The sequence below is a fragment of the Leishmania panamensis genome (assembly GCF_000755165.1).
Source record: "Leishmania panamensis strain MHOM/PA/94/PSC-1 chromosome 32 sequence".
Classification (NCBI taxonomy): domain Eukaryota; phylum Euglenozoa; class Kinetoplastea; order Trypanosomatida; family Trypanosomatidae; genus Leishmania; species Leishmania panamensis.
Genome location: NC_025879.1, coordinates 1,217,123 through 1,241,658, shown reverse-complemented (window position 1 = coordinate 1,241,658; position 24,536 = coordinate 1,217,123). Strand labels below are relative to the sequence as shown.

Here is a 24,536-nt window from a genome sequence, read left to right as displayed (position 1 = left end):
GTCAGTGCAAGGCACACGCCGTGGATAGAGAAAAAGAGAGAGGGGCGGGTGACGAGTGCAATGGCGCTGGAAATTCAAGTTTGTGGCAGATGAAGGCTTGCCTCACCAAGCAGCACAGGAATGGCATATAACCCTGGTGAAAGCACTGTTTGCTGTGAGCACGCTAGGGAGGAAAGGGTGTGTGAGTCCCCGAGGCACGAAAGAGGAGGTGCTTGCAGTACCACCACCATCACTCCTGGCAGGCTTGTCCCCAGATGCTGGTAACGACAGGGTGTACGTGGCGCCACAGACCCGACCACCGACACACACAAGCAGAGGGACGATTCACACTCCACTATATCATGAGGATCGGCAACGTCATTTCTTTTTGCCTTGGAGCAACGGAAGCCCAGTAGAAGCACACACCAACCGGCTATCATACAAGCAGGCTCACGCCAGCCATGAGAAGCTCCACACACCATACAAGTGTGGCAGTGTCTTCACACACTCGCATACGCAGAGAATAAGGGAAAGTCCACAAGAGGGCGGTATTGCAAGCAGCAATTACTTCACGTCAATCGAGGCCCATAGCTCTTGCAGGAAAGCCACCGACTCGTCCGGTGCTGCAGCGACAACTTTGAGAAAACACGCATCCACAGCTGCCACCACCTCTTCCTTTCGATTCGCTCTAGTGGCGCCAGCAGCCGACGCTCCACAGCCCTCCGCGCTCGAGGAGGCGGCAATCGTGCTCGCCACACTCTCAGTAAGCAGCACCCCTTCCAAGCACTCCAACAAACCCTCCTCCGACACACCAAGTGCACTAGCGAGGGCAGACGGAGAGGCCGCACCTTGCGAATCAGCCGAGGGCGCAGAAGCAATCGTGAAGAGGCCGTACTGCAGCACCAGTAGCTTTGCAAAGAAGTACGGGATTGGCGGTCGCAGCCGTTCCAGCACCGCTGCCCGAAGCGCTGCGGCAGCCGATGCGCCATCTCCGGTGCTGGTAGCGTCCAGTCCACCGCAGGTCTCGTAGAACCCCTCCACTTGGCGCACGCAACCGCGGAGGAGAGAGGTGGTACGTCCCACCTCTCCGGCAGATTGAACCATCTGCACGAACTGAAGCAGCGGGGGCACTATCACCTGCAGTGTGTGCGCGTACGCAGGTGCAATGGTGAGTGGCGTGCCGCGCAGTGTCGGCGGTGGCGGCGTTGTGGCAAGCCGCGTCACCAACCGCGCCAGCAGCGCACCCGCGACATACTGGCAGGTCTCCATCCAGCCCGCCGTGCGCGCGTCGACCAGGAAGAAGAAGCGATCTGTGAACTGGCGACATTGTGACTGGAGCTGTACAAGAGCCATGCGGCTGTCCCCTCCTCTGCTGCTGCCCAGTGGCATCGCCGGACTCACTCGCATTCCCTCTCCACTCACTGCTGAGGCAGACACAGTCGTAGACGACAGTGCCAGCTCGTGGCGAAGCACATTATCGACAGCCTGCGTCAACGTTGGGAGCAGCAACGCCATCGCCGATTCTGCAAACGGCTTGGTTGACTGCTCGCTTATGCTGTGAAACGCATGAATGAGCTGCTGCAGCTCCATTCGCTTGGTGCCAACCTGCTCCAGTATCAGCGCGTAGGGGTCCTGGTGAGCGTGTGGGTGAGTACCACTCATGGCATTGGGGGCGGCAGTAGTGCCTCCTGCTCCAGCGCCGCCCCCAGCCGTCTGTGAAGTAGTGTGGTAAGGGACCATCACCAGGACAGTCGCACAGTCGTACGCAAGGGTAGTGCAGCTGTTCGCGATGCAGAGGTGCATTGCCTGCGCCAGCGTCGGTACAGCCGTCACTGCCGGGAGCGGCGGCAGTGGATACTTCTTTATCGCTTCGGTCAACTTTGCCCGAACCTGACGCAGAGTGGAGAGGACGCAGTCGAGCAAAACATCAAGAATGTGCGGATCCTGGCAGAACGTCTGCATTTCCTGCTTGACCAGACGCGTGTAGACCGCCATATCCAGACTTTTGACCTGGGCTGGAATAGATGGTCGGGAACTGCCGTGCATGGGCATCGGCGCGACCGCGGCGGGTTGTCCGGCCGCTGCCGCAGAGGGCGGAACAACACCGGAGAGGCGCGCGAAGACACCGCCAATGACCTCGCGATGACGGTCCAGCACATGCGTCCTAAAGCCGTCCCGTGCCTCGTCGCTAACCTGTGACAGCCACGTGCGCCGCATGTCCTGCGTGTCCGTACGTGGTAGCGTCACAGTGCCTGGGAGCGCCGAAGAGGGTGACTCGTCAGGTATGCTGTAGGGAGCACCCTGTCCTCCACCCCCTGCAACGCCGTGTCGCACTGCAGCGTCCACGGCGTCGATCAAGTCGAGGTAGTCTCCCATGCCGCACTGCGTGACGTAGATCGAGAGAAAGGCCGCAGCTGGGCCAACTCCACCCGCCGCCGTAGACCCGACGGAATCAGTACTAGCCCCACCCGGCGCGCCAGCATTCAGCGGGCCCTCTGTCGCAGCCGCCACATCAGTTCGGCTGAGGAAGCTGACAAGCAGATGGTGGTAACGCGGGTAAGCGCTCACCAAGGCAAGTCGAATGGCGTGCCGCTTCTGCAAGCTGTTCATCCGCTCCCGCAGCTTTTCTGTGATGGTGGACCAGTACTCCACGAGGAGCTGCACCGGCGAGTCGATGGAAAACAGGTACGCCTCTTGGCTCTGCGTGTCGCGCCGCTGAAGCAGCAAGCGCCACAGCAAAATGACGCATCGGGTGTGCTGCACAGCGATAAACAGAGTCTTCTGAATGCGCTGCAGCACGACATGCGCCGTCACCGCTTGTTCTGACACCGCGCCACTTTGACCGCTGAGCGCAGAGCGGGAAAGACGATTGTACTCGCTGGAGATGTGCTCCTCGATGGCCTGCACATCGAGCTCCCGCATGATGGTGCGCAGCACCTCACGACGCCGCTCTGTCATAAAGCTCTGCACGGTTCGAGAGAGCATGCACAATACATAGGCGCACTGCAACCCAGTGCTCACCTGAGCTGCCAGACGGGATGTGGAGGCAGTCGTGGACGTGACAGCACCGGCGGCGCTGGTGTTGTTCGGTGGCGCTGTTAGCTCTGTCATAGCAAGCAGCTCGTGCGCCTTGCTCCGTATGGTCGTCGCGTGCCGCTCCACCGCGGGCAGCTGCGCCTCGACCACCTGCAGGGTTCGAACCGCACCGTCCTGAAGCACCTCCTCCAACTCCTTTAGCGTGTACGAGGAGCGCACAATGTCGAGGGCGGAAGTGGTAGCGAGCTGCTCTTGTAGTCGCGCCACAAGTGAAATGAAGCGCAGTGTTGCCTGGAGTAGCTGCATTACCTCCTGGGTTGCCTCCAACTCCTTCACACGGCTTTGCAGCTGCATGTACGGTTCCTCAATCATAATGCGAAGCCGCCCAGCTGCCTTCTGCAACGCATCTGTGCTCTGGCGCACCGCTGTCACCTCGTGTTGTGTCTTATAAGTGCATCTCGCCTGATCAATGAGGCTGTCTGCATGCACGGCGAGAGTGGACTGTATGTCCCTCTTCACCCCCGCGATGCAGCTCTCGAGCCGTGCGTGTTCGGCGTTGTAGTTGGCGGAGCGCAGTGCATAACGCAGGTATGCCACCTCATCAAAGTCGGGGCTAACCAGTTGCTCATTCGAGAACATCGCTCCTGCCGTCAGCGCTGAAGGGGTAAGGCGGCTATGTGTACGGGGCTGCCTGTGCAAAAACTTCAGCGTGCTTGATGCAGAAATACACACAGATGCAGGTGCACGGACCAACGGGATGGATGGGCCCATGGCCGCCACGGAGAGGAAGCACAAGACAAGATCGCAAGCAGCGATACATAAGATGCAGAGGCTCAGAGAGAAAGAAGAGTCAAGAGGAAGACGTACATAATGAAAATAAGAAAAGAGGGAGATGGTGCGCTGTGAGGTAGAAGAAGTTTCAAGCGAAGGCATGTCCCCTACCACGCACGTACGCGTAGAAGCAAACGCGTGCGTACATGCCAGAGAATAGAAGCAAAACAAAAGTCTCCGGATGCTCTTCGTGCAGCGGAGGAAACAGGCGTAATACGCAAATAAAGGCCGTGTCGGCCCCCCACTACTCGAGCGGGCTTGCCTCAGCGACTGCTCCCTCCCTCCCTCCCTCCGTTTCCTCCGCCTTCCATGCCTACGCAGCGCCAAGGATTTCTTTGCCTCTCTTATGAGGTAACCTAACGCCGCACCTCTCTCTCCGAGTGCCCATGTCTGCCCACAATACGTGTGCGAGTTTGTGTGGCTGGGCACAACGCCAACGTCAGCAAAACACCAAGGCGAGCTCATTTCGCTTATTGTCACCTGCCGTTGTCTTTTTTCTCATTTTCCTTCCTTCAGGTGTAGGGGACCCCAGCGAGGCAACGGGCGTGGAGGAGGGAGGGAAGAGCGGCAGAAGAAGAGAGAAGCAGAGGTGAATGGGCGGTGGAGGACACCTACAAAATGGCGCTTCATTACAGTCAACGTGTGTGTGTGTGTGACAGAGCGGCCACGAAGCCAAGCTCCTCGATACGGACAAGTACACAGACGAGCACAAGCATCAACGCTCTTCTTTTTTGCCTCCTCTCTGCGTCATAGTCCCGGTCGGGGTGTCCATAATCTCTGGATACTTCTTAAGCAGGACCAGCGCCTTTGCCATCTCCACCGCTGCCTCCTCCGGCATCTCGCCCACCCGCATGGATGACATCGTCTGTGCCCACGGCAAGAGCTGCCTAAGGTTTGCGCGCAGGATGTCGTGCGCGGCCATGTCCAACGCTGCCGGTGCTGCGCCTGCCTGCGCAGCCACGGTCAGAATGACGGTGGTCGCATAGAATACATGCATGGTGCCAACAAAATTCTGCACTTGAATTGTATCTCCCTCTCGCTGCACCTCACGAACGTGAATGAGCCTCAGCCCCATCGCTAAGTAGGCCCGGGTGATGGGTGACATAGCAAGCGTTGTGGCTTGGGTCAAGATGGCGCGCATCGCCTCCTCCTGTGCAGGTGCTGCCTCCAGTGTGCTTTTCTCCGCCTTCTCCGCGATGTACGTGGAGAGCAACCGTGCACAGCTGAGCAGCACGCGCAGCACCACCCGTTCAGCCAGCTTCACCTCTTCGATGGAGAGGGCACGAAAGCGATTTAGTAGCGCCGGTGCGTTCATGGAAGACTCGATGTGCTCAAGAATGTCATCGATGATTGCCGTTACGGCTGGGGCACAGTCTGTCGCGTAGAAAAAAGCGATAGCCTCTACAGCTTGTGACAGCTCACGAGCCAGTACCAGGGGGGATGCGATGCCCATGACATCCTTCGTTGCGGCGATTCGCGCAGAGAGGAGGCGGAGGGCAGGAAGGTGCCTGTAAGACGTGAAGTGAAGCATTTTCAGACAGTGGCAGAGGCTGCGACGGCGCAACTGCGGCAGGTCGCGGGCATACTTTTCTCGCTCCTCCGCACCTGTCGCCAGCTCACCGTCTGCAGCCACCGCGCAGGAGGAGGCAGTCACACCAGTTGACTCGCCTTTGAGAACTACAAGAGACTGTCCTGGTGAGCCGCCGAGGACTGGCTCACTCCAAAGAAGCGCGCACCGCACCAATTCATTCAGGAGCGGGCGCGGTGCCCAGCACAGCCACGCTATGCTCTTCTGCAGCTCGCGATGCAAGTTGAGTCCATCATAGATTTGAGTGATCAGAAACGCACGCCAGCTCTCTTCCTTTCTGCGTCGAAGTGTCTTCTCTGTCGGGGTCTCTCGATCGGGATTCGGCGGCAGCTCATCGTCGGTGTCTTGTCTCAGCATCAACCGCGCTGCGGCCGAGGAGGCGTCGCCTCCGTCAGCGGGCTGCAGGTAAGTCACTCTGTAAAGTTGCGCGTGCTCTGTGGTCTCTCGAAGGGTGCGGCAAAGGCGCGGTGTCGCCGCCTCCAGAAAGCGTCGCGCGACCTTTTCAGTGCCCATGCTCGGCACCACTGCCACAGCGCTGATCAAATCCCTCCCCCTCAAGTCGTTCACCGAGCCTATGATCACACCTACAAGCCTCTCGCTGAGCTCCACGGTAAGCAGCTTGTGTTTGAAGTAAATATCGAGTATCAGGCGCGCCTCTCCTTCAGTGCAGTCAGTCGCCACCTCCGTCACGCGGGGTAGCACAATTGACAGTATTTCCGCCGTCTGAGGATGACGCATATCTTCCAGTGAGAGGAAAAGCTGATAGATGCTGAACGCATCGAGAAGAAAGGTGTGTCGTGTGGCGTGGTTGAGCAAGTTGAAGGTTGCCGGGGACTGCGCTGCGCTGAAGTACCCGCACACACGTAACGCGCCCATGGTGTAGGAAAAATGTGGATCCTCCGCCGCAGCCTTGAGTGGTAAGGTCTGGAGGAGGTTCAACGCTTTCTGCTTGAAGAGCGGGTCAAACGTGCGCTGGTGGTCTGCGCGAAGTGCCACCAATTCACCCAGGCGCATGTCCGCTACTTTTGACAAATCAGACCTCTCTACTGCTGCGGAGGCTAGGAGGGCATTTCCAAACGACTGGTTGTGCATGCGTGCGCGCAATCGAGCAGTCACCCGCTTCGTGTGCGCCACGTATGGGGTGTAAGAGGGCATGTGTCCGCTGATGATTCCCTTACGAATAAGCGCGTTATAGAGTGTTTATTTTTGGCGGATAGGTCCATGTGCAAAAGATAAGAGGTACGTGTGCAGACGCGCGCGTCCATGGGCGTACGAGTAAGGGCTTACCGCCGCCAGCAAAAACAAACAAAATATGCTAGACAGTGGCACAGATGGGCAGGGAGAGAGTGAGATGTACGAAGAAATGATGAGGCGTGTGGGGTGAGGGGAGGGGGGGCTCGAGCTCCCATGGCGGGTACAAAGGGAAGACAGGACGAGACGGTGAATGGAGGCAGGAAGCTTAAAGGGGTGCTAAAGGGGTAAGGTGCATAGGCGTCCTTCGGCTGCATGTCTCATCTCAGTTTGCTCGTTTCATTGTTTCATTCAGAGTCCACACAATAAAAGCGATGACCATTGAAGAGAGATCAAACCCTGCTGACACTGCTGGAGGTGGAGGGGTGGGGGGTACACGGACTTGGGGAGGGATATGTAAAAGGTGATGATAAGAGAAGCGCGCAAGCGTGTCCGGCACCTCCGCATGCGTTGGCTTCGCTTTCCACATCGGCCTCACCTCCCCCGCTTCGCCTTCACGGGGCACATACACACATGCGTACACACAAACTTGTCTTGACCTCGATACGTGTCTTTGAGCGGACCACATCAACTCATTCGGCTCAGCGCGCCGCAGTGCCACAGAGCTCACTCCCCATCCCCCTCCCCTGCTTCCACACTCGTCGTCCAATAGGGAAAGCCTTCTTTACGTCGCTTTCTTTTTATGCTTCTCAAGCACGCTGAAAGGAGCAGGAAGGTGGGGACCATACAGTCTCAGGCATCAGGAAAGGGAAAGGGAAAAACTCTGTGGAAGGAAGGTAGACATGAGTGATAATGGTGGAGATACTGCACTGCAATGCACCTACACGTATTGGCAGAGACCAGCTCAGCAGTCCTTCCCCTATATGTGGGTAGGTGAGCCGGTCCACTATGGCATCAGCTTGCAGCCCACGTTGCGAGGGTACAGGCGCGGCTTCTGGCCTGGATCATCAACGCCTTCCGTCGTCTTCTGGCCTATGTCCGCAGGTGGTGCCACCTCCAGCTTCGCGGTGAAGCTCTCAGTATAGCCGAAGGATGTGATGGCTGGTTGGTTCACTAAGTCGCCGCCGTCGTCGGTGCGGGGACGCTCGATAATGGCGTGGTTCATGCCATACGTAATGCATGCCTCCATAATCTCCTCGAACTCCTCCTCCGTCGCTCCAGCTAGGCGAATCATGCGCTGATCCGTTGGTGTGTAGTTGATGTACATGTGCGGCTCACCGAAGGAAAGCTCCTGTATTGTGAAGGTGCAAAAGGGATTCAGAAGCTGCAGCTCCGGCAGGTTGTTGCGCCACCAATTGCGCACGCCGAAGCAGTTTGGGTCCTTGGGGTTGAGCCACACCGTGAGGGAGCCCACGCACGGCGTGAATCGTGCTCGCCACGACATCCTGGCTATCGTAGCACGAAGAAGGTAAGGGGAGAGAAAGGCGGAGGCGGAATAGAGAAGTAACCTGAGGAACGCCGGTTGAAATGCGGCTCGTTGTTCACTGAACCAAAGGAAAGAGAAGGCGGAAAGGGGAGGAGGGGGGAGCGCACACAGTAGAACTTCTAGTGCGCGCGTGTAGGTGCACGTGTGCGTGAATACGTGAGCGAATGCACTCGTCTTCTGGTTAAGCCACTCTACACAGAGTATGTCCTACGTTCTCCTCCTCTGGCTATCACTAGTACCACTACGGTAGAGGAAGGAGAGAGAGAGAGAGAGAGAGAGTTACAGTGACGTGCCACCGAAGGCAAGAGGAAGGCAGTACCTTCCTACAAAGTATGTGTGGGGGACGCTTGCTCGTTTTTATCCTGCTGTTCCAGCCCGAGGTGCACTGAGGCGTTGGTTATAGGAAGGCGGCAGAGAGGAAGAGGGAAAAGGGGGGGGCAGCGAAGGTTTCAGGTGGAGAGAGAAGTGAGGCGAAGTAGAGAAAAGATGCACCCAGTGAATGCAGTTGTGTACGTGTTACCCTCCAAAGCATCAGATGGAGTGTTCCACACATGTGCCACGAGAGGGTGGTGGCAGGGCGAATGCCGCGATGACACGCACCGAAAAGGGGAAACAAGGCAGCAGAGGAGAGGTTGGGAGAAGCACTTAACAACCTTCCATCGCGCGATGGGCCTATCGGCTTACTGCAGCGCTGTATACATCTCCTGCTCCGTCACGTTCAAGCTGTGGGGTGCAGGGAAGGGGGAGAAGTCATCTCTCTCTCCCTCCACTGAGGACGCCTTCTTGCTTTCATTCATCCATCTCCTCCCCCGCCAACTAATACACACGGGACCCTCTGGCCGCCCGGTGGTTGCAGCAGTGACCTCTTCGAGGCAGAGGGGGAAGGGGGGAGGGCGAAAAGGAAAGAGAAGGAAATTAGAAGAGAGGGGAAGGACGCACGCACACGCACAGTATCGTATGTGCACAAAACATAGAAGGCAAACGGACAACACGTACATACATGATGGCTGCGCTTCATTGTTTCTTCTTGTCTGCTTTACTTGGTTTACATCGTACTTCTGATCGTGCGCACGTGTGCGCTCCTCTGTTTATCGGTGAGAGAACAGGAGGGCACAATAGCCAGCAAATATCCACGACGCCCTGTGAAAAAGAGAGGGAGCGGTGGAGTGACCTTGTTGACGTGAGCAACGCGTAGCACGATCTCGCGAGCTTGAAAATGCTAGTCGATGTCCTCCAAGAGCTCGTTCTCAGTGAACATGAATACACACGCACACACGCGCGTGCGTAGAGTCAAGGTAGTGTGACCTCCGCTGAGCATGACGTGAAGGTAACGAAAGATGCAGAGGCAGAGAAGAGAGCACACGACAGCAGCAAAGAAAAAAAAAGAGGGCCCTTTTGGAGGTATACTGGACGATGGTACAGTGGTGCCTGTGGGTACAGATGCACGTGTACGTCGGTGCCTCTGCTTGGGTGCGTGTTTGCTCGTATGCGGCGCCAGTGACAACAGCGTTGGGGCACGCACCACCAGCACTCAGTGCAACTGGCTCACGTGGTTAGTCTCTTCCTTCCGCGCGTGTGCCACCGCAGCTGTCCCCCCCTCCAATCCTTCTCATCCTTAGCATCATGCGCGCGAGGAGGCACGAGAGCGATTCCACTGTTCCAGGGAAGCGTTCAGACGCTGCTGCACCTCATCCATCTCTGGCCATGTCCTGCGATCAGACTCACGGTGGCATCGCACGGCGCAGACGCGCAGCCGCAGCCCAGCACAGTGCAGCTCGGGCGGGTGAATCACCGTGGACAGAGTCAGGGCCGGCGGCGATCCGGCGGCTGTGATACGGTGGGTACCGCCGGGGATACGCTTACCACACCCCTCCGTGCTCGAGCCGGCGGTGGATTGCGGCGAAGACGAGGGAAGTGACAGGGTCCCATGCACTTCTCGAACCTCAACCATGGATAACACCTCCGCCGTCGTTGCTGGCTCGCGTAGGGCAAGTCGCCGCGCAGCTTCGCGCACGCCAACGATGGTGACGTAGCGGTTCTCTTCCATGTTCAGCACCTCCAGTATTGTGTTGCCTGGTACGCGGATGGACGAGTCGCTCTCGGCGAGGTGGTACACCCGCACGCAGTCTCTGTCGAAGGCCGCCGTAGGACGCATTGCTGCCCTCGCAGCAGAGGAGGACAGTGTCGCTGAGGCAGCTGCCGTCGACCCGCCGCTGTAGCCTCCAGGAACGGGTTCCGACTTGGTGGTTTTGCTCTTCACCGAAGAGGACCGTTTCGTGCTTGCGGAGGAGCTGGGGCTGAGCGATGCGTCGCGCTGCGGAGGAGGCGGTGGCAGAGGCAGACAGGGAGTGGAAGAGAGAGACAAGTTGCCGTGCACCTGGGATATGCCATCCTCGGCGCCGCTACGATCAGTCGTGCATGGGTTTGACGTCTGCTGCTGCTGCTGCGTGTACCACCAGTAGGCGTAGAGATCTTCATAGCTTGGGATGTCGCTGACCAACAACGGCTGGCTCGCAGCCTTGCGCCCCTCATCTGTCGCGCCTCGTCTCATCAAGTAGGCACGCCGCGCCGCAAGTACCTTTTCCGGCGATGTAACCTGCTGCATGCGGAACGTGTCAATCAACTCCAGAAGTCCGGTGTCGCTCAGTTTATTGTTGCCAACATCTAAGACGCGGATGTCTTGACTATGACGCAGCAACCGGGCTAGCTCCGTGGCGCCGATGTCCGTGATGTCGTTCCCCCAGAGGTTGAGCGACTCGAGCTGCGAACGCGGGTTGTTTAGTAGCACGCCCACGATGCGAGCTACGGCCGCGTCGTCGATACCGTTTCCGCGCAAGCTGAGTCGACGGATGCCTGTGAAGAGGATGCCGTCCCATGTTCTGGGAACCTCCATGCGGTTCTGCTGATTGAAAATGCGCATGGCATCACGTTGAGTCTGCACCTGCTGCAGTCGCTTGCCATCCACCTTCCCTTTCTTCTCCATCTCCTCCTGCAGCTGCAGCTCCAGCTGCGTGGGCAGCTGATCCACACCGCAGTACTGCGTCGGGTAAAAGTACAGCACTGAGCTGCTCCCCCCGTGGTCTTCGTCGCCAGTCTTCCCAACCCTCTGAAGTTCGGTACTGACGGTGATTGACGCATCCGCTGCCTCACTCTGCGACGGCCCCCTATTGCGCATGACTGCCGATTTCGAGTCACTCCTGACAGCACGAGCGCCGTTGCGGTCACCGCTGGTCGCCGTTTCAGCCGCGCTCGTACCACCAGCAGGAAATACAGTGGCTGTGCCCAAACTGAAGGGCCGCTCCTGTGAGTTTCCTGAGGCGAAGGAGAAGCTGCACAAGCCGGTGGCTGACATCTCCAGCGCATCGCCGAGTAACGGTGATGTAATACTTCGCAGAGTCGGGTCAATCACGAATCCACCCTGCCCTCGCGCGTTAGCAGGCACACCTGCGTGCTTCGCCTTGTCGATAGGGAGGGCTGTGCAAGAAGCGCCACCGATGTGCTGATTGAAATCCACTGCTACAGACAAGACGCGCGGACTTCGATACACCGCCTCCACTAGCTGCATGTAGCTCTGCGCGCTCAGCCCGCACCCGATTAGCTCCACTGAGAGCAACGAGGGGCAGTGCGGGATGGCGCGAGCGAGCGGCATCATATCCCGCTGGTTCAAGCAGAAGACGGGGTAGTGGAGTGAGATGTAAGTTGTAGTAGGCGTCTCCGGGAGTTGAGGTGGCGCCTCCTCTTCCGCACGCTTTGGCACAGCCTCCAGTGAGCCCTTGGGAAGGGTTTTGTTTTTGCCGCCACTGCTGGTCTTCTCCTTCTCCTTGGAAGCAGTCCTACTCGACGAGCGCAACCCTTTCGCATTCGCATTGGCTGACACCAGATGCTTGTCCGCTGCATCACTAGCATCACCGCCGGCCCCTCCAGGCGTCTCTAGCGCGTCCGCAGGCAACGGCGGCACTTGGACGACACGAGTGCGAATAGCACTATACACGTCCTCCCTCTCCGTCACTCGAAGAGACTCGCAGAAGGCGCTGTAGTCCTTGAGCAAATCGCCGCACGGATCGAAGATCATCGAAACAAAGAAGTTATGACGAAGAGGAGCACAACGCGGATGTCGATGACGCGGGGATGCGTGGCGGCAAGTAAGGAAAAGAACAGAAGCGAAAGACACTAAGACGCACAGCCCTATGCTTCCCTTCTCGCACAGAAACTCCCCCGCCAAGTGGTGCACTTCGGTGTGTTGTGTTGAGCGCACTTGCACATTTTCGAAAAGGGGAGAAAAAGAGCGAAAGAAGTAGCGAAAGGCATGGCCAGTGAGGAAAGAGAGGTGGAAGGAGGAGAAGGGAAAACAGAGTCGAAGTGATCAACCAATAAGAAGCCTTGAAAGAGTGCATACGCCTGCACGCATTACATGCACGCGGAGAGAGCGATGCGAAGCCTTCCATGATCGGGACAGAGAGTCATCCGCACGTTTCAACTGAGGACAGAGATCCACCCAAGCGTAAAACACACACTCCCCCCCCACCTCCACTCCCCCCCGCCCTCTTCTCAAAAACTGTACAGACGCACGAAAGCGAGAAAGCGGGTGCGTTACACTGAGAGAGAGAGGGAGGGGGAATGAAGGGAAAGGGGGAGACGCTGTCAGCCTTCCTGGGGGAATCGAGTGCGCGTTGTTTCGTTTATTGGTGTATGTGTTTTCACTGTGGTGTACCTGGTCAACTCCATAGTGAGCTCAGTCGAAAGAAGAAATAGAACTAGATCCAAAGGACACGCAAGAGAAGACAGGGCGACGCACAACGAGAGTGCAATACAAAGAGACGGAGACGTGGGTATTTCCCACCCACCGCCCCCTCCCCTTCTCTCCGTTTGTTTGGCTTGCCTGCGACGTATTTATGCCGCTCTTCTGTTCTCCAACACTCTAGTGGAAGTGCAGCGAAGAGCGGAGGAAAGGGAAAAAAAATGGAGTGGCACTCTTCACCGAAGTGGCAGGGGGGGGGGACAGGACGGGAAGGTGGCGGTGGTGGAGGTAGAGGTGGTTCATATCCACAGAGTGAGAAAAAGTGGAACAGTGCAGGAGACGTGACGGGAGAAGGGCGGCAAAGCGACAACGAACATCCAGAGGAGAAACACAATAGAAAAGAGAGATCAAGGAGAACACACTTCAACAACCGAAAACAAGAGCGAGAGGCGGAGGAAGGCAATGAAATAAACATGGATCAGTGGACTGCTCTGCTTTCTAAGATAAAAGAACAAGAGAAACATTGCTCAGCACTGCCCTCGTGCGCTCCTCCTATACAGGCTACATCAAGGAAACAAAGAGAAAGAGAGAGAGAGAGAGCGGGCAATAGGGGCGAGTGTGAGGAGGGGAGACTGCAGGGTCTAAAAGGATACATTGGAAGAAGAAAAACAGAGAGTGACCCCATTTCCCCTCTCTGCTGATTTTCTGTACATGGTGGTTCCACATCAAGGGGAAAGAAAGGGGGTGCACACGCATCAGCACATACACACGGTAGGCACGCAGAGCGACAAGAGAAGGACACACACACACACACCAACGAACATGGCCAAGAACAACAGAGCATGGAAAACCATCACCGGCAACGGGAATAGAATAAAAGAGAGAAAAAGTCCATAAATATCATCTCCAACACCAAAAATGCGGGTGTGGTGGGGAGAGAGGGGGGAGAGGGGAGAGAGGGGGGAGAGGGGGGAGGACAGCAACAAGGAATAGCGCTGGTCACGCTCTCTTGGCAATCAGTGAGGCTGCGAGGTGCGGCGGTGACAGTCGCCACACTTCACAGACACACCACACACCACCATCCACCACATCGCTCGCTTTTCGAGTAAATCACACATACAAGATGAAAGCACAGTACCAGGAGATAGAAAAGAAAACAGAGAAACAGGGTGTCGGAAAAAGCTCAGCACGCCCACAGAGCCCACGGTTCTTCGAACTGTATGTGTTCAGGAAAGGGGGAAAGTCGTGTGAGTACTCTTTACGTTCCATCCATGCGAGAGAGAGAGAGGCGCAGTTCAGGAACGATGTACGAGTTGATCCAACGCTGCCTCTTGCGCTTCACTCACCACTGTCACAATGGCGGTGCTATCGAGCTCGCACAGCTCCGAACAGGAAGACGAGGAAGTACGGTGTAGAGCGAAGGCAGAAGTCGCCGCTGCCTCGGCGCAGCCGCTTATCACACCTCTCAGCGAGTGAGCACGAAAAGACAATGCTGACGTCACCATATCGCACCCGTACACTTCACACGCCGCCTTAGCCTCGCACGACTCCTGGGGTGACAGCAAGCAGAGATCACGCTCCACAATAGCCATGGCCGCCAGCCGCCGCGCCCGATGTCTGCGGTACAAGCGCTGAATAGTAAGCGCAGCTGAGTGGAGTATCTCCTCCACTGCACGTTCCTCCTCGAGGTAAGCACGGCAGGACTCCTGCTGCGCCCGCAGCATACGCCCTGCCTGCACGGCTCTAACGAAGCGCTGAATTCTCCTAGCCGCAGATGAAATTAGCGAAAGCTGCCCAAGTACCTCAGCAGAGGCTGCATACGTATCCTCGCCGTTGTCATCATCCGTCGTCATAGCCACATGTTTCTCATCCTTCTCCTGCATCGCACGTGCATCGTTGTACGAGCTCATCGTCTCGGCTCGGCTCAGCAGAGTGCTGCGCGCGGCGGCACCACGCATGAAGGCGGTTACCACGCGCGCACTCGCCTCCCTGTGCAACTCCGCATCCTCTGCCGCGCACCGCTCTAGGTAAGCGTCTCGGGACTCCTGGCGCAGTGCACGCCGCTTCTTCGCCTTGATGATGCGGGAAAAGTTATCTACCAACGAGGAAACGAAAGATCGGCGCTCTCGACGGTACAGCTGGAGCATTGCCTCCTGATCCACTGTGTCAGAATCGTCGCAGCTACCCTCCTCACTGCACAGCTGCCACGCACTTCCGCCCGCAAAAGGTGTTGATGCGCGCTCCTCCTGCTGCTTCTCCTCGTCGACATCAGAGGTGTTTTTGTTGACCACGTCTTGCAAATAAGTGTCGCGAGAAGCTTGTCGTTGGCGCAGGTTTTTCTTGTCTCGTACTACCTCGGCAAACACCGATAAGCGATCACATGCCTCTCCATAAGTAAGGTCCTCCCGGTGCGATGGCCCAGATGATGCCGACGATGAAGACGTCCAGGTACACTCCATATCGCTGTTGCGCTGGAAACCCTGTACCATCTCATCACGAAGAGCAGCGGCACTCAAGGTGTATTCCACGAGGCTAAGGCCGCCTAGCTTCTTACCCTCCATTCCTACTTGCTCGAGGTGTCCCAGCTGACCCAACGCCAAGCATTCCACCGCAACCTGCTGCTCAGTCGATCGGCGCGGGGGCTGTCGCACTTCGTCATCCCTAACCACTTTCTCTGGGCGCCTAACGTAGCCGGCCACCATATCTTCTGCAACCCGCTGCTCAAGCATCAACGAATCTGGCACTATAGCGATCTCTGCACCAACTCCTCTCTTCGCTACGCTAACGCCACTATCCAGCTCGGCACGCTCCGTGACAAGCTGCTCCGCCGTCAGTGGGCGCCTCGGGGTCGATGTGGGGGCCTCAGAGGCCAGCCGCTCCGCGCGTCGCAGCCGGTCCAGCTCGGCACGCTCCGTGACAAGCTGCTCCGCCGTCAGTGGGCGCCTCGGGGTCGATGCGGGGGCCTCAGAGGCCAGCCGCTCCGCGCGTCGCAGCCGGTCCAGCTCGGCACGCTCCGTGACAAGCTGCTCCGCCGTCAGTGGGCGCCTCGGGGTCGATGTGGGGGCCTCAGAGGCCAGCCGCTCCGCGCGTCGCAGCCGGTCCAGCTCGGCACGCTCCGTGACAAGCTGCTCCGCCGTCAGTGGGCGCCTCGGGGTCGATGTGGGGGCCTCAGAGGCCAGCCGCTCCGCGCGTCGCAGCCGGTCCAGCTCGGCACGCTCCATGACAAGCTGCCCAGGTACCTCAGCAGAGGCTGCATACGTATCCTCGCCGTTGTCATCATCCGTCGTCATAGCCACATGTTTCTCATCCTTCTCCTGCATCGCACGTGCATCGTTGTACGAGCTCATCGTCTCGGCTCGGCTCAGCAGAGTGCTGCGCGCGGCGGCACCACGCATGAAGGCGGTTACCACGCGCGCACTCGCCTCCCTGTGCAACTCCGCATCCTCTGCCGCGCACCGCTCTAGGTAAGCGTCTCGGGACTCCTGGCGCAGTGCACGCCGCTTCTTCGCCTTGATGATGCGCAGATATCCTTTCAATGTTTTTCTTGAGGTCAACGATGCGCTCGGCGAAGCTGAGGACGGAACACTTTCAATGCTGCGACAACCAGAAGGAGAACTATAAGTGGCGGACTGCAGAACCCTCGTTCGCAAGTCTGGGTCACGCGCCAAAGCTTCACGTAGGCACAAGGTGGTGAGAACCGGCCCATCATCACGGTCAAAGGTTTGCATAGCACTGAGATAGTCATCCCGTATGCGCAGCAACGCTGTTAGGTGCTTACGAGCACCCCTGCCAAGGAAGTGGCTCTCGATGCATTGCACAGCTACAAGCAGCTGCGCAATACGCCGCGCATGGCAGTTGTTTGCCTCAGCTTCGGACGACTCTGCAGGTAAAGATAGGGCCATCTTGTTCGACTCACCAAAAGAGCGCATCTGCCGGCGAATCCGGCTAATACGATAGGGGGCAAGGTCCTTCCCATCCGTCGCGGATGCGATGCGCTGCTGCCTGTCTTCGAATATGGCACGATGCAGCGCATCGCGCTGTTGACGGCGCTGCTTCTCTGCTGCCACCTCGGCCTGCCAGACAGCCTTCTGACAAGCCATCATCTCACGCGCTAAGACACTGCTACATATCGGTTTCTCTGAAGAGAGGAAAGACGTGTCACCAACTGCAGATATTTCATCTACGCGCACATTCCTCATCATTTCCTCAGAGGCCAGTCGCTCCGCGCGTCGCAGCCGGTCCAGCTCGGCACGCTCCGTGACAAGCTGCTCCGCCGTCAGTGGGCGCCTCGGGGTCGATGCGGGGGCCTCAGAGGCCAGCCGCTCCGCGCGTCGCAGCCGGTCCAGCTCGGCACGCTCCGTGACAAGCTGCTCCGCCGTCAGTGGGCGCCTCGAGGTCGATGCGGGGGTCTCAGAGGCCAGCCGCTCCGCGCGTCGCAGCCGGTCCAGCTCGGCACGCTCCGTGACAAGCTGCTCCGCCGTCAGTGGGCGCCTCGAGGTCGATGTGGGGGCCTCAGAGGCCAGCCGCTCCGCGCGTCGCAGCCGGTCCAGCTCGGCACGCTCCGTGACAAGCTGCCCAAGTACCTCAGCAGAGGCTGCATACGTATCCTCGCCGTTGTCATCATCCGTCGTCATAGCCACATGTTTCTCATCCTTCTCCTGCATCGCACGTGCATCGTTGTACGAGCTCATCGTCTCGGCTCGGCTCAGCAGAGTGCTGCGCGCGGCGGCACCACGCATGAAGGCGGTTACCACGCGCGCACTCGCCTCCCTGTGCAACTCCGCATCCTCTGCCGCGCACCGCTCTAGGTAAGCGTCTCGGGACTCCTGGCGCAGTGCACGCCGCTTCTTCGCCTTGATGATGCGGGAAAAGTTATGGAAAGTTGCCAATGAAGCCCTTATCATTCCCTCTTGCTGTGCTTCAGTCTCACTCGTCGCCGCTAACGATGCATTGCGCTGTGTGAGTAGATGATGCCGCTGTTGCTGCTCCGTCAGCTCAAGAGCGCACCGCTTCTTGTCCTCACCTTCGCGGAGACCAGAGACGTTGAGCTCAAAGGCCTGCTGTAAGCGCCGTGCAGCCTCCAGATCTTGCTGCCTCAGGGCCCGCAGACGACGTTCGTACCGGTCTGCCTCAGCTTGTAGTGCCGACAGCTTCGTACCCACGTCTTTCCGCGCCATGTAGCCTCTTCCCGTACGCTGCACAATTGCCGTGTGTGCCTGCAGCAGGGCCTGGGTAGTCAGCTCTTTTCGCATTAGGCGCCTACCGCCACACACCCGACGAGCCACGTGGCTGCGATAGGCACATTGAATCGTGATGGCGGCGAGCCCTTCACGGCTGCGGGTCCGAATCTCAGCAGCCGCTCGCAATCGCGCGGTTGTGAGCAGCGGCGTTGCGTTCTGTCTAGCTATGAGCATCCGACCAAATGACTGCAGCCGCACAGCAGCCTGACGACGCTGCTCGTACTCCAGCCGCGCCGTACGCAGTTGGGAAGTGCGCAAGTAGGTGCCGCGGTAGAGCCGACGTGCCTGGTACCCTCGCCATGCCGACTGGATGCAGATAGTCGCTCTCGTGCGGCGTTGAGCATTCTCAGCGGCGCGGGCCATCATGCGGTTGCGAAGGGCTACCTTGCACGCTTTGCGTTGTACGTAGGTGAGCCACTGGCCTGCAATACGAGTCGCCGCGTACTGCCGACGCTCGTGCTCCAGCGCCTCTGCCTCCTGCAGCGCTTTTTCAGCATGCAAGGCTGCGTAGCGGCGTCGCGCCTGCAACGCGCGAATCCAACACTGGATGCGGCTCGCGGCTGCTGGACTCTCACGTGCGTACTGTCGCAGCTGCGTGTAATGGCGCCGCGCCAGCCAGCCGCGCGCTATTCGCTGCAGCTGTGTAGCCGTGCGGTGCTGAGCACCATGTCGGCCTCCGACTGCTGCGTAGCGGCCCAGCTGACCAGATGCAAGAGGGTAGCAGCTATGACGGCGCCTGCGCCGAAACGCTCGCTGAATTCGACGCGCCAGCATGTGGCGTCGCAGCTGGGCGAGCCGTGCATCACTCACGCGGGTCGCTTGGAGCGTTGCCACGCGCCGGCGGGCCAGGCGGCCGCGGTAGTGCCGCTGAATCACTGTCGCCTGAGCATACTTGTGCTCCAGCTCCTCTTCATCTTGGAGTAAAACATCGAGTCGATTCTGCAGAAACGTCAGCGGGTCCGACTCGAGAGAAACCGACGCCGAGGTTAGCGGAAGCAGTAGATTTGCCTTCGCGTCACGTGACGAGCGGGAGTACGACGGCTTTGGTGCTACCACAGGCGGCTCTGCAGCGGCGGCGGTCTGCAATGGCGGGAGATCTCGCGGTGGTCGCAGGGGAAGAGTATGGTTGCTGCTGCCGCTCTCCTTTGTGGGGTAATGCGACCCGCGCCCTGGTGGCTGCGCAGAGGTAGACGATAACGCAGTAGGCGTCGTCTGCTTTGTCGACCGCTCATGGACATGGTGGGATGTGCTCTTCTCCAGCTTGTGTGGCACGCTGAGCGTGGTGGGCACAGCCGCAGTGCCCCTTTGCGCTGACAAGCGGCCCTGACGGATGCCTGTGCGCGGTGGTGACTCCCGTGACGACTCGTGCGCTCGTGTGACAGGAGAGTAGCGTCGCGGCGCAGTCACTTGTTGCTGACGAGAGGGCGGAGGAGACGGCGCCATTGCAGCGGCGACACGACCGCTACCGGCTGCCGCCTCGGGCTCGTTTGCTCGGCTGACAGATGACTGTCGTGGGGCTGCCACAGCAGTACGGGTGGACAGTCGCGAGGTATGCGTCGCCTTCTCTGTCCCATACGGACGTCGCTGCTGCTGGCGCTGCTCTTGCCGCTGGGGGTGAGGCTGCGAGTGTGGCGCACGGCTACGCCTGGAGGAAGAGGTCGTTACACCTGGCGGCGGTTCAGGGACGAGAGGACGACGAGGCACCACTGCGGGGCGGTAGATCGGCGTCACATCCCGTGGCGCCTTCGACACGGACGGGGTCGACGCGCTGGGTAGAAAGGGGTGTGGAAAGAGCTCCACCACGTACATTGGGGAGTCCGCACCGCCGCTCTTAGAGTTGTTTGTGCGCGACGGCGCCGTCGCAGGCAAGCAGCGCGGTGCGGTGGCTGCATGCTTGGTTGGCACAGTACCAATGGGCCCACGCAACCCAGATGCAGCGGCGCGACCATCGGGCGAGAAGAACGGCCCCATTGCCGGGGTGACGCGCGTCATCTCATATCGCCTCCAGCTGCGCTGAATAGAGCGAGTTGTCTCACATTCCGGTCCCAGCGTGGAACAGGCCGTACGGTATGCTAGTGCATACTCCTCCAAGCACCGTAACGGATCTACAGGCTCAAGTGCCATGGCCAGGTTGTGATGCGCCACTGCCAGCAACGACGGGTCTTCAGGTGTTTGGTAGAGCAGCTCGATAGAGCGCTCTGCCATGCGCACCGCCTCCTCGCTGAGACGGAGCTGAATGAGAATGGCACTGGTGTTCATGTAGGCCACAGGTGACTCAACCCCAGTCATCTCCATCGACGATTTCATGTACTGTAGGGCCTCAGAGAAGTGGCCGCGGCGGCGCTCCATGCAGCCGATGTTGTTGAGCGTGACTCCGCGCAGGTGTCGCCGTCGCTCCTCAACCTCGCATAGCGGGTACGCCCCATCCTCCGTCATCTGCATCGCGTACTCGAGCAGTGGGCTGGCTTCCGAGAATGCGCCTCTCTTAAAGTGTTCGACAGCAATCACGTTACAGCGCACCACAAGGCGCTCAGCTACATCGTAGAGCTCTCCGCACTGGGCATGATACTCTTGAAGAAGATCTGCTTCACCCACCGTATCCGGCTTTGCGGAAACAGACATGCGATGGGAGCCAGCGTCCGACGACGAGCCCGGCTCTGACGCGGCATTTGTCCATTTCTCGCGCAGCCGATTCACCAGGCGGCAGCGCATCTGCAGCGCGCGCTCCATGAGCATTACGCTGCGCCCACCCTCGCCATCACGCTCTGCTTGAAGAGCCTGCAGTTCCAGTACCTCCACCTCGTGCGCCGTCTCGCGGCCATCCAGCTCACCTTCAACTGGCGGCGAGTTGGCAGGAGAGTAGTGATGTACTGTGGATGTCATATCGAACAACTCACTGAAGAGAGTAGCACACAAAGTTGATGTTGTTTGCGCCTGTCTTCTCTTTCCTCCGTGCCTCTCGGCGAAACAAGGGAGAAGAGAGAAGTAATGGGCCGTAGAGAATGCACGCAGCTATGAGCACAGGATACAGAGTGGGAGGAGGTCGAACGGCTCGCGCAAAGGAAAACAACAGCGCGCGCGGTGTATATATGAATCGTGAAGCGAGAAGAATGCGCCTATGCTGGATGGTGGTGTTCGTGGGCGGTGAGGACAGAAGACGGGGAGGGAGGGGGGCTATCAAGTCGTGTCGACATCCCTTTATCAGTGTGTGTTTGCTGAAGCGGCAGCAAACGATGGAATCGGCACCTCAGCAAGAAAAAGACGCTAAACAACTTTACATGCACGCCTCGTATGCGCTAAGGGGTGAGAGAGAGGAAGGAGGAAGAACGAACACACAAACATAGAGAAAGAGACGCCCATACCGACAGCGGAGATGTAAGTACATCCAGTGAGAGAATCGAGAGGATGGGAAAGGAGTAGCTAAATAGCCGAGGAAAGGCTAGGCAACAGGCATGAGTGTGTTGGGGATAAGAAGCAGGGACATGCACGCGCGGCCTACGAGACGTGGGGCGATTACATCTAAAGACTATGTGTAGCCGACTCAATCGTTGCTACAGATCCGCCACTTGATCACGCGCCTGTGCATGTATCATCACCAGCGTGCGCATGCCGCAGCGAACAGCTCTCTTATGAGGACAACTCAGATTCAGAAGGGCAGTACTTGCCGCTCTTGATGTGCGAGTGGTGCATGTATCAGGATGGGCTCAATTCACACAACCAGCAAGTCCGACAGGATGGCTGCAACACAGAGCACCTCTTCTCTGGTTTTCTTCGTGTGTGTGTGTGGGGAGGGGGGGGGTTACATCCGTGCATATCCTCATGATCAAGGAAGAGGAAGGAGCGATAGGCTACGAGGTAACAGGTGCTCATCTCCAAGTGGCTTGCTGAGGCTGTAGAGGGGTGCGCAGCCACACAAGCACACAGGAACATACAGGTGGACGCCAACAGGCAAGCCAAGCAGGGGGCACCCAAGCCGCATGGTACCCACAGCTGTAGCACACAAGCACACGCACTGCCAGGAAGTATTGAAAATCACAAAGAAAATGAAAACAACCACAACACACGAATAGGGTGCCCAACAACGCGTACTAGCACCTATCGTATACACAACATCGGCTCGTCATCATCTTCCTTCCGTCCGCAGTCCGTTGCGTGACAAGAGAGAGGGAAAGGAGACAAGCCCCACCCTATCGAACGGTCTGCAGCAGCGGCAGGGTCTCTTCTCATGCGCCCAATTGCATCCCAGCCGCTTCGTCCTGAAGCTTCCGGGTGACATCCCTATGAGTGAAGGAACGCTCCCCTTTCTGGAACTCCGTCACTGTCGCGTACGGCGCGCTAGCTGCAGCTGCAGCAACACCGTCTTCCGTCGCCTGAGGCGACAACGCTATCGGCTTCAAGATCCACTTCTGGGTTAGCAGCCCTTCGACGCCGACAGGACCGCGAGCGTGAATACGGGCGGTACTGATTCCCACCTCCGCCCCGAGGCCGAACCTGAACCCGTCTGCAAAGCGAGTAGAGCAGTTGTGGAACACACAGGCGCTCTCGACTCGCCGCTGAAACTCTGCTGCGGTGGCCTTGTCAGCAGTCAGAATGGCGTCTGTGTGGTGCGATCCGTGCTGGTTCACGTGTGCGATAGCCGCCGCCAAGTCATCGACAACCTCCACAGTCATGTGCGCATCGCCGTACTCGATGTGAAGAGAAGCAGCAGGCTCACCTGCCAGCCCTGCAGCGATGGCCTGTGGACCGGCGTAGAAGGACACGCCCGCCTCCATCATGCCTTGGAGAAGGAACTGCGCCGCTGTGGTGCCGTGAGCGGGGGACTGGAGAAGATCTCGGTGCAGCAGCAACGTTTCTGCCGCGTTGCACGCCGCCGGGTAGTTCAGCTTCGCATCGATTGCCACGGTCAGCGCTGCATCCACGTCAGCGTCCTTGTGCACGTACACATGACAGATGCCATCAGCGTGGCCCAGCACCGGAATGCGGGTGGAGCGCTGAATGCTCTGCACCATCGCATTGCTTCCACGAGGCACGACAAGGTCTATGTGCGCATCCAGCTGTAGAAGACTGTATACGTCAGCTCGACACGTTACCAGCCCAATCACCCCTCGTGGCACGCGTCCCTGAGTGCTGGACTCCACAGCCGAGACGATTACGTCGTGCAGCACCGCGTTCGAGTGCTCCCCCTCACGCCCACCCTTGAGGAGAAGCCCATTTCCGGAGAAGAGGGCAAGAGAAGCAGTCTGCGGGAGACTGTCAGGGCGGGACTCGAACACGACTAGTATCACCCCAATCGGGGCTGTCTGCTTGAGCAGCAGCAGGTCGTTGTCCAGCTCACGAGCAGAAAGAATCTGCCCAATCGGGTCTGGCATGTCCGCCAAGGTTAGGATGCCCTCTACCAGCGTGGCTAGCTTGCTCGTCGTTAGCTCCAATCGCTTTAACAGCGGGGCTGAAATAGCGTTTGCTTGGGCTGCTACCACGTCTTCTCGGTTCGCCGCGAGAATGCGGGCCTCGTTGGCCTGCAGTGCCTTAGCCACCGCGCGCAGCATTGCCTGTCGCTCAGCACCGGTGAGTTCATTCAGGGCAGAGGAACCGGCGCGCGCCTCCTCTGCGAGGTGCCGCATTGCCGATACATCCGCTGCTCTCTCCAAATCTGCGGACGCCATAATAGCGATGGCGTACGTGTATATCCCTACCGAACACACACAGGCCGAGTGAAGGGTAGTGTCCAGCTATCAAGTGTCTTGGTGAGTTTTACGTTACTGCAGCTAACGAAACAGCTCGAAAGGAGAAAAATAAAGAATGGGAAACAAAACGCACACGCACGCACAGGACCGACAGTAGGCGGCGACGGGGGAGCTCTACTTGTAGCCTCGCGCAAGTGGCGCAGACCGTGTAGCAGCCCATCAAGTGATGAGTGAGTACAAGGGAGGGTATACACACACGCGGAGAGGCGAGAAAAAAGGCATGACAAACGAAAGGAGGTATGAAACGGCGGAGGCGGCCCTCCACAGGTGTTGTGAGCACAGACCTAAGCAGCCGCAGAAATCAGGGGTACCATGAAATCGAGGTGCACACCTGTGTGAAGTTAGCAGGGGCTCTGTACCGTGCCCGTTCTCCTTCAAAGGCTTCGGCAGTCGTGCACGACTGCTGCAAGACGACTCAACACACCACTCCACCTCACGCTCAGCAGCAACTCTACACAGCACAGAGAGTGGTATCAGCAGCAAGCGCATGCTGTTTTCTTCCTCTTCCGATTCTGCTCGCATTCAGTATCCCTGGCTATGCCGGCCACCTCAGTGCGCGGTGTCAGGGTCTAGTGCTCACTCTTTCAGGGGAAGCCAAGAGTCTGCCGCCTGCCCACAGGCATACGACTAGAAGAACTTTTCGTGTTGGCGGACAGTTCTGAGCTGACTCTGTGTGTGCAAAAGACGTGCGGCCATGACTACG

General features: G+C 58.5%; 6 protein-coding genes across 6 annotated transcripts, besides 1 other annotated feature; all 6 read right to left on the bottom strand.

The window, feature by feature from the left end:
• Window positions 1–543: 543 nt before the first annotated feature.
• Window positions 544–3,654, bottom strand: LPMP_323370 (hypothetical protein; the record flags this gene model as incomplete). Its single annotated transcript, XM_010703719.1, has 1 exon — window positions 544–3,654. One exon carries the CDS (start codon window positions 3,652–3,654, stop codon window positions 544–546), a length of 3,111 nt encoding a protein of 1,036 aa, XP_010702021.1.
• A 907-nt stretch (window positions 3,655–4,561) lies between these two features.
• On the bottom strand, window positions 4,562–6,589 carry LPMP_323360 (mitochondrial RNA binding protein, putative; the record flags this gene model as incomplete). Its single annotated transcript, XM_010703718.1, has 1 exon — window positions 4,562–6,589. One exon carries the CDS (start codon window positions 6,587–6,589, stop codon window positions 4,562–4,564), a length of 2,028 nt encoding a protein of 675 aa, XP_010702020.1.
• A 982-nt stretch (window positions 6,590–7,571) lies between these two features.
• LPMP_323350 (NADH dehydrogenase subunit NI8M, putative) lies at window positions 7,572–8,069 on the bottom strand (the record flags this gene model as incomplete). The annotated part of the gene is made up of 1 exon (XM_010703717.1): window positions 7,572–8,069. One exon carries the CDS (start codon window positions 8,067–8,069, stop codon window positions 7,572–7,574), a length of 498 nt encoding a protein of 165 aa, XP_010702019.1.
• Window positions 8,070–9,732: 1,663 nt separating this feature from the next.
• LPMP_323340 (hypothetical protein) lies at window positions 9,733–12,183 on the bottom strand (the record flags this gene model as incomplete). The annotated part of the gene is made up of 1 exon (XM_010703716.1): window positions 9,733–12,183. One exon carries the CDS (start codon window positions 12,181–12,183, stop codon window positions 9,733–9,735), a length of 2,451 nt encoding a protein of 816 aa, XP_010702018.1.
• A 1,961-nt stretch (window positions 12,184–14,144) lies between these two features.
• LPMP_323330 (hypothetical protein) lies at window positions 14,145–20,972 on the bottom strand (the record flags this gene model as incomplete). Its single annotated transcript, XM_010703715.1, has 1 exon — window positions 14,145–20,972. One exon carries the CDS (start codon window positions 20,970–20,972, stop codon window positions 14,145–14,147), a length of 6,828 nt encoding a protein of 2,275 aa, XP_010702017.1.
• A 1,340-nt stretch (window positions 20,973–22,312) lies between these two features.
• On the bottom strand, window positions 22,313–23,752 carry LPMP_323320 (pyrroline-5-carboxylate synthetase-like protein; the record flags this gene model as incomplete). Its single annotated transcript, XM_010703714.1, has 1 exon — window positions 22,313–23,752. The coding sequence occupies one exon, from the start codon at window positions 23,750–23,752 to the stop codon at window positions 22,313–22,315; it is 1,440 nt and encodes a 479-aa protein (XP_010702016.1).
• Window positions 23,753–24,378: 626 nt separating this feature from the next.
• Window positions 24,379–24,536: part of a repeat region that runs on past the window's edge.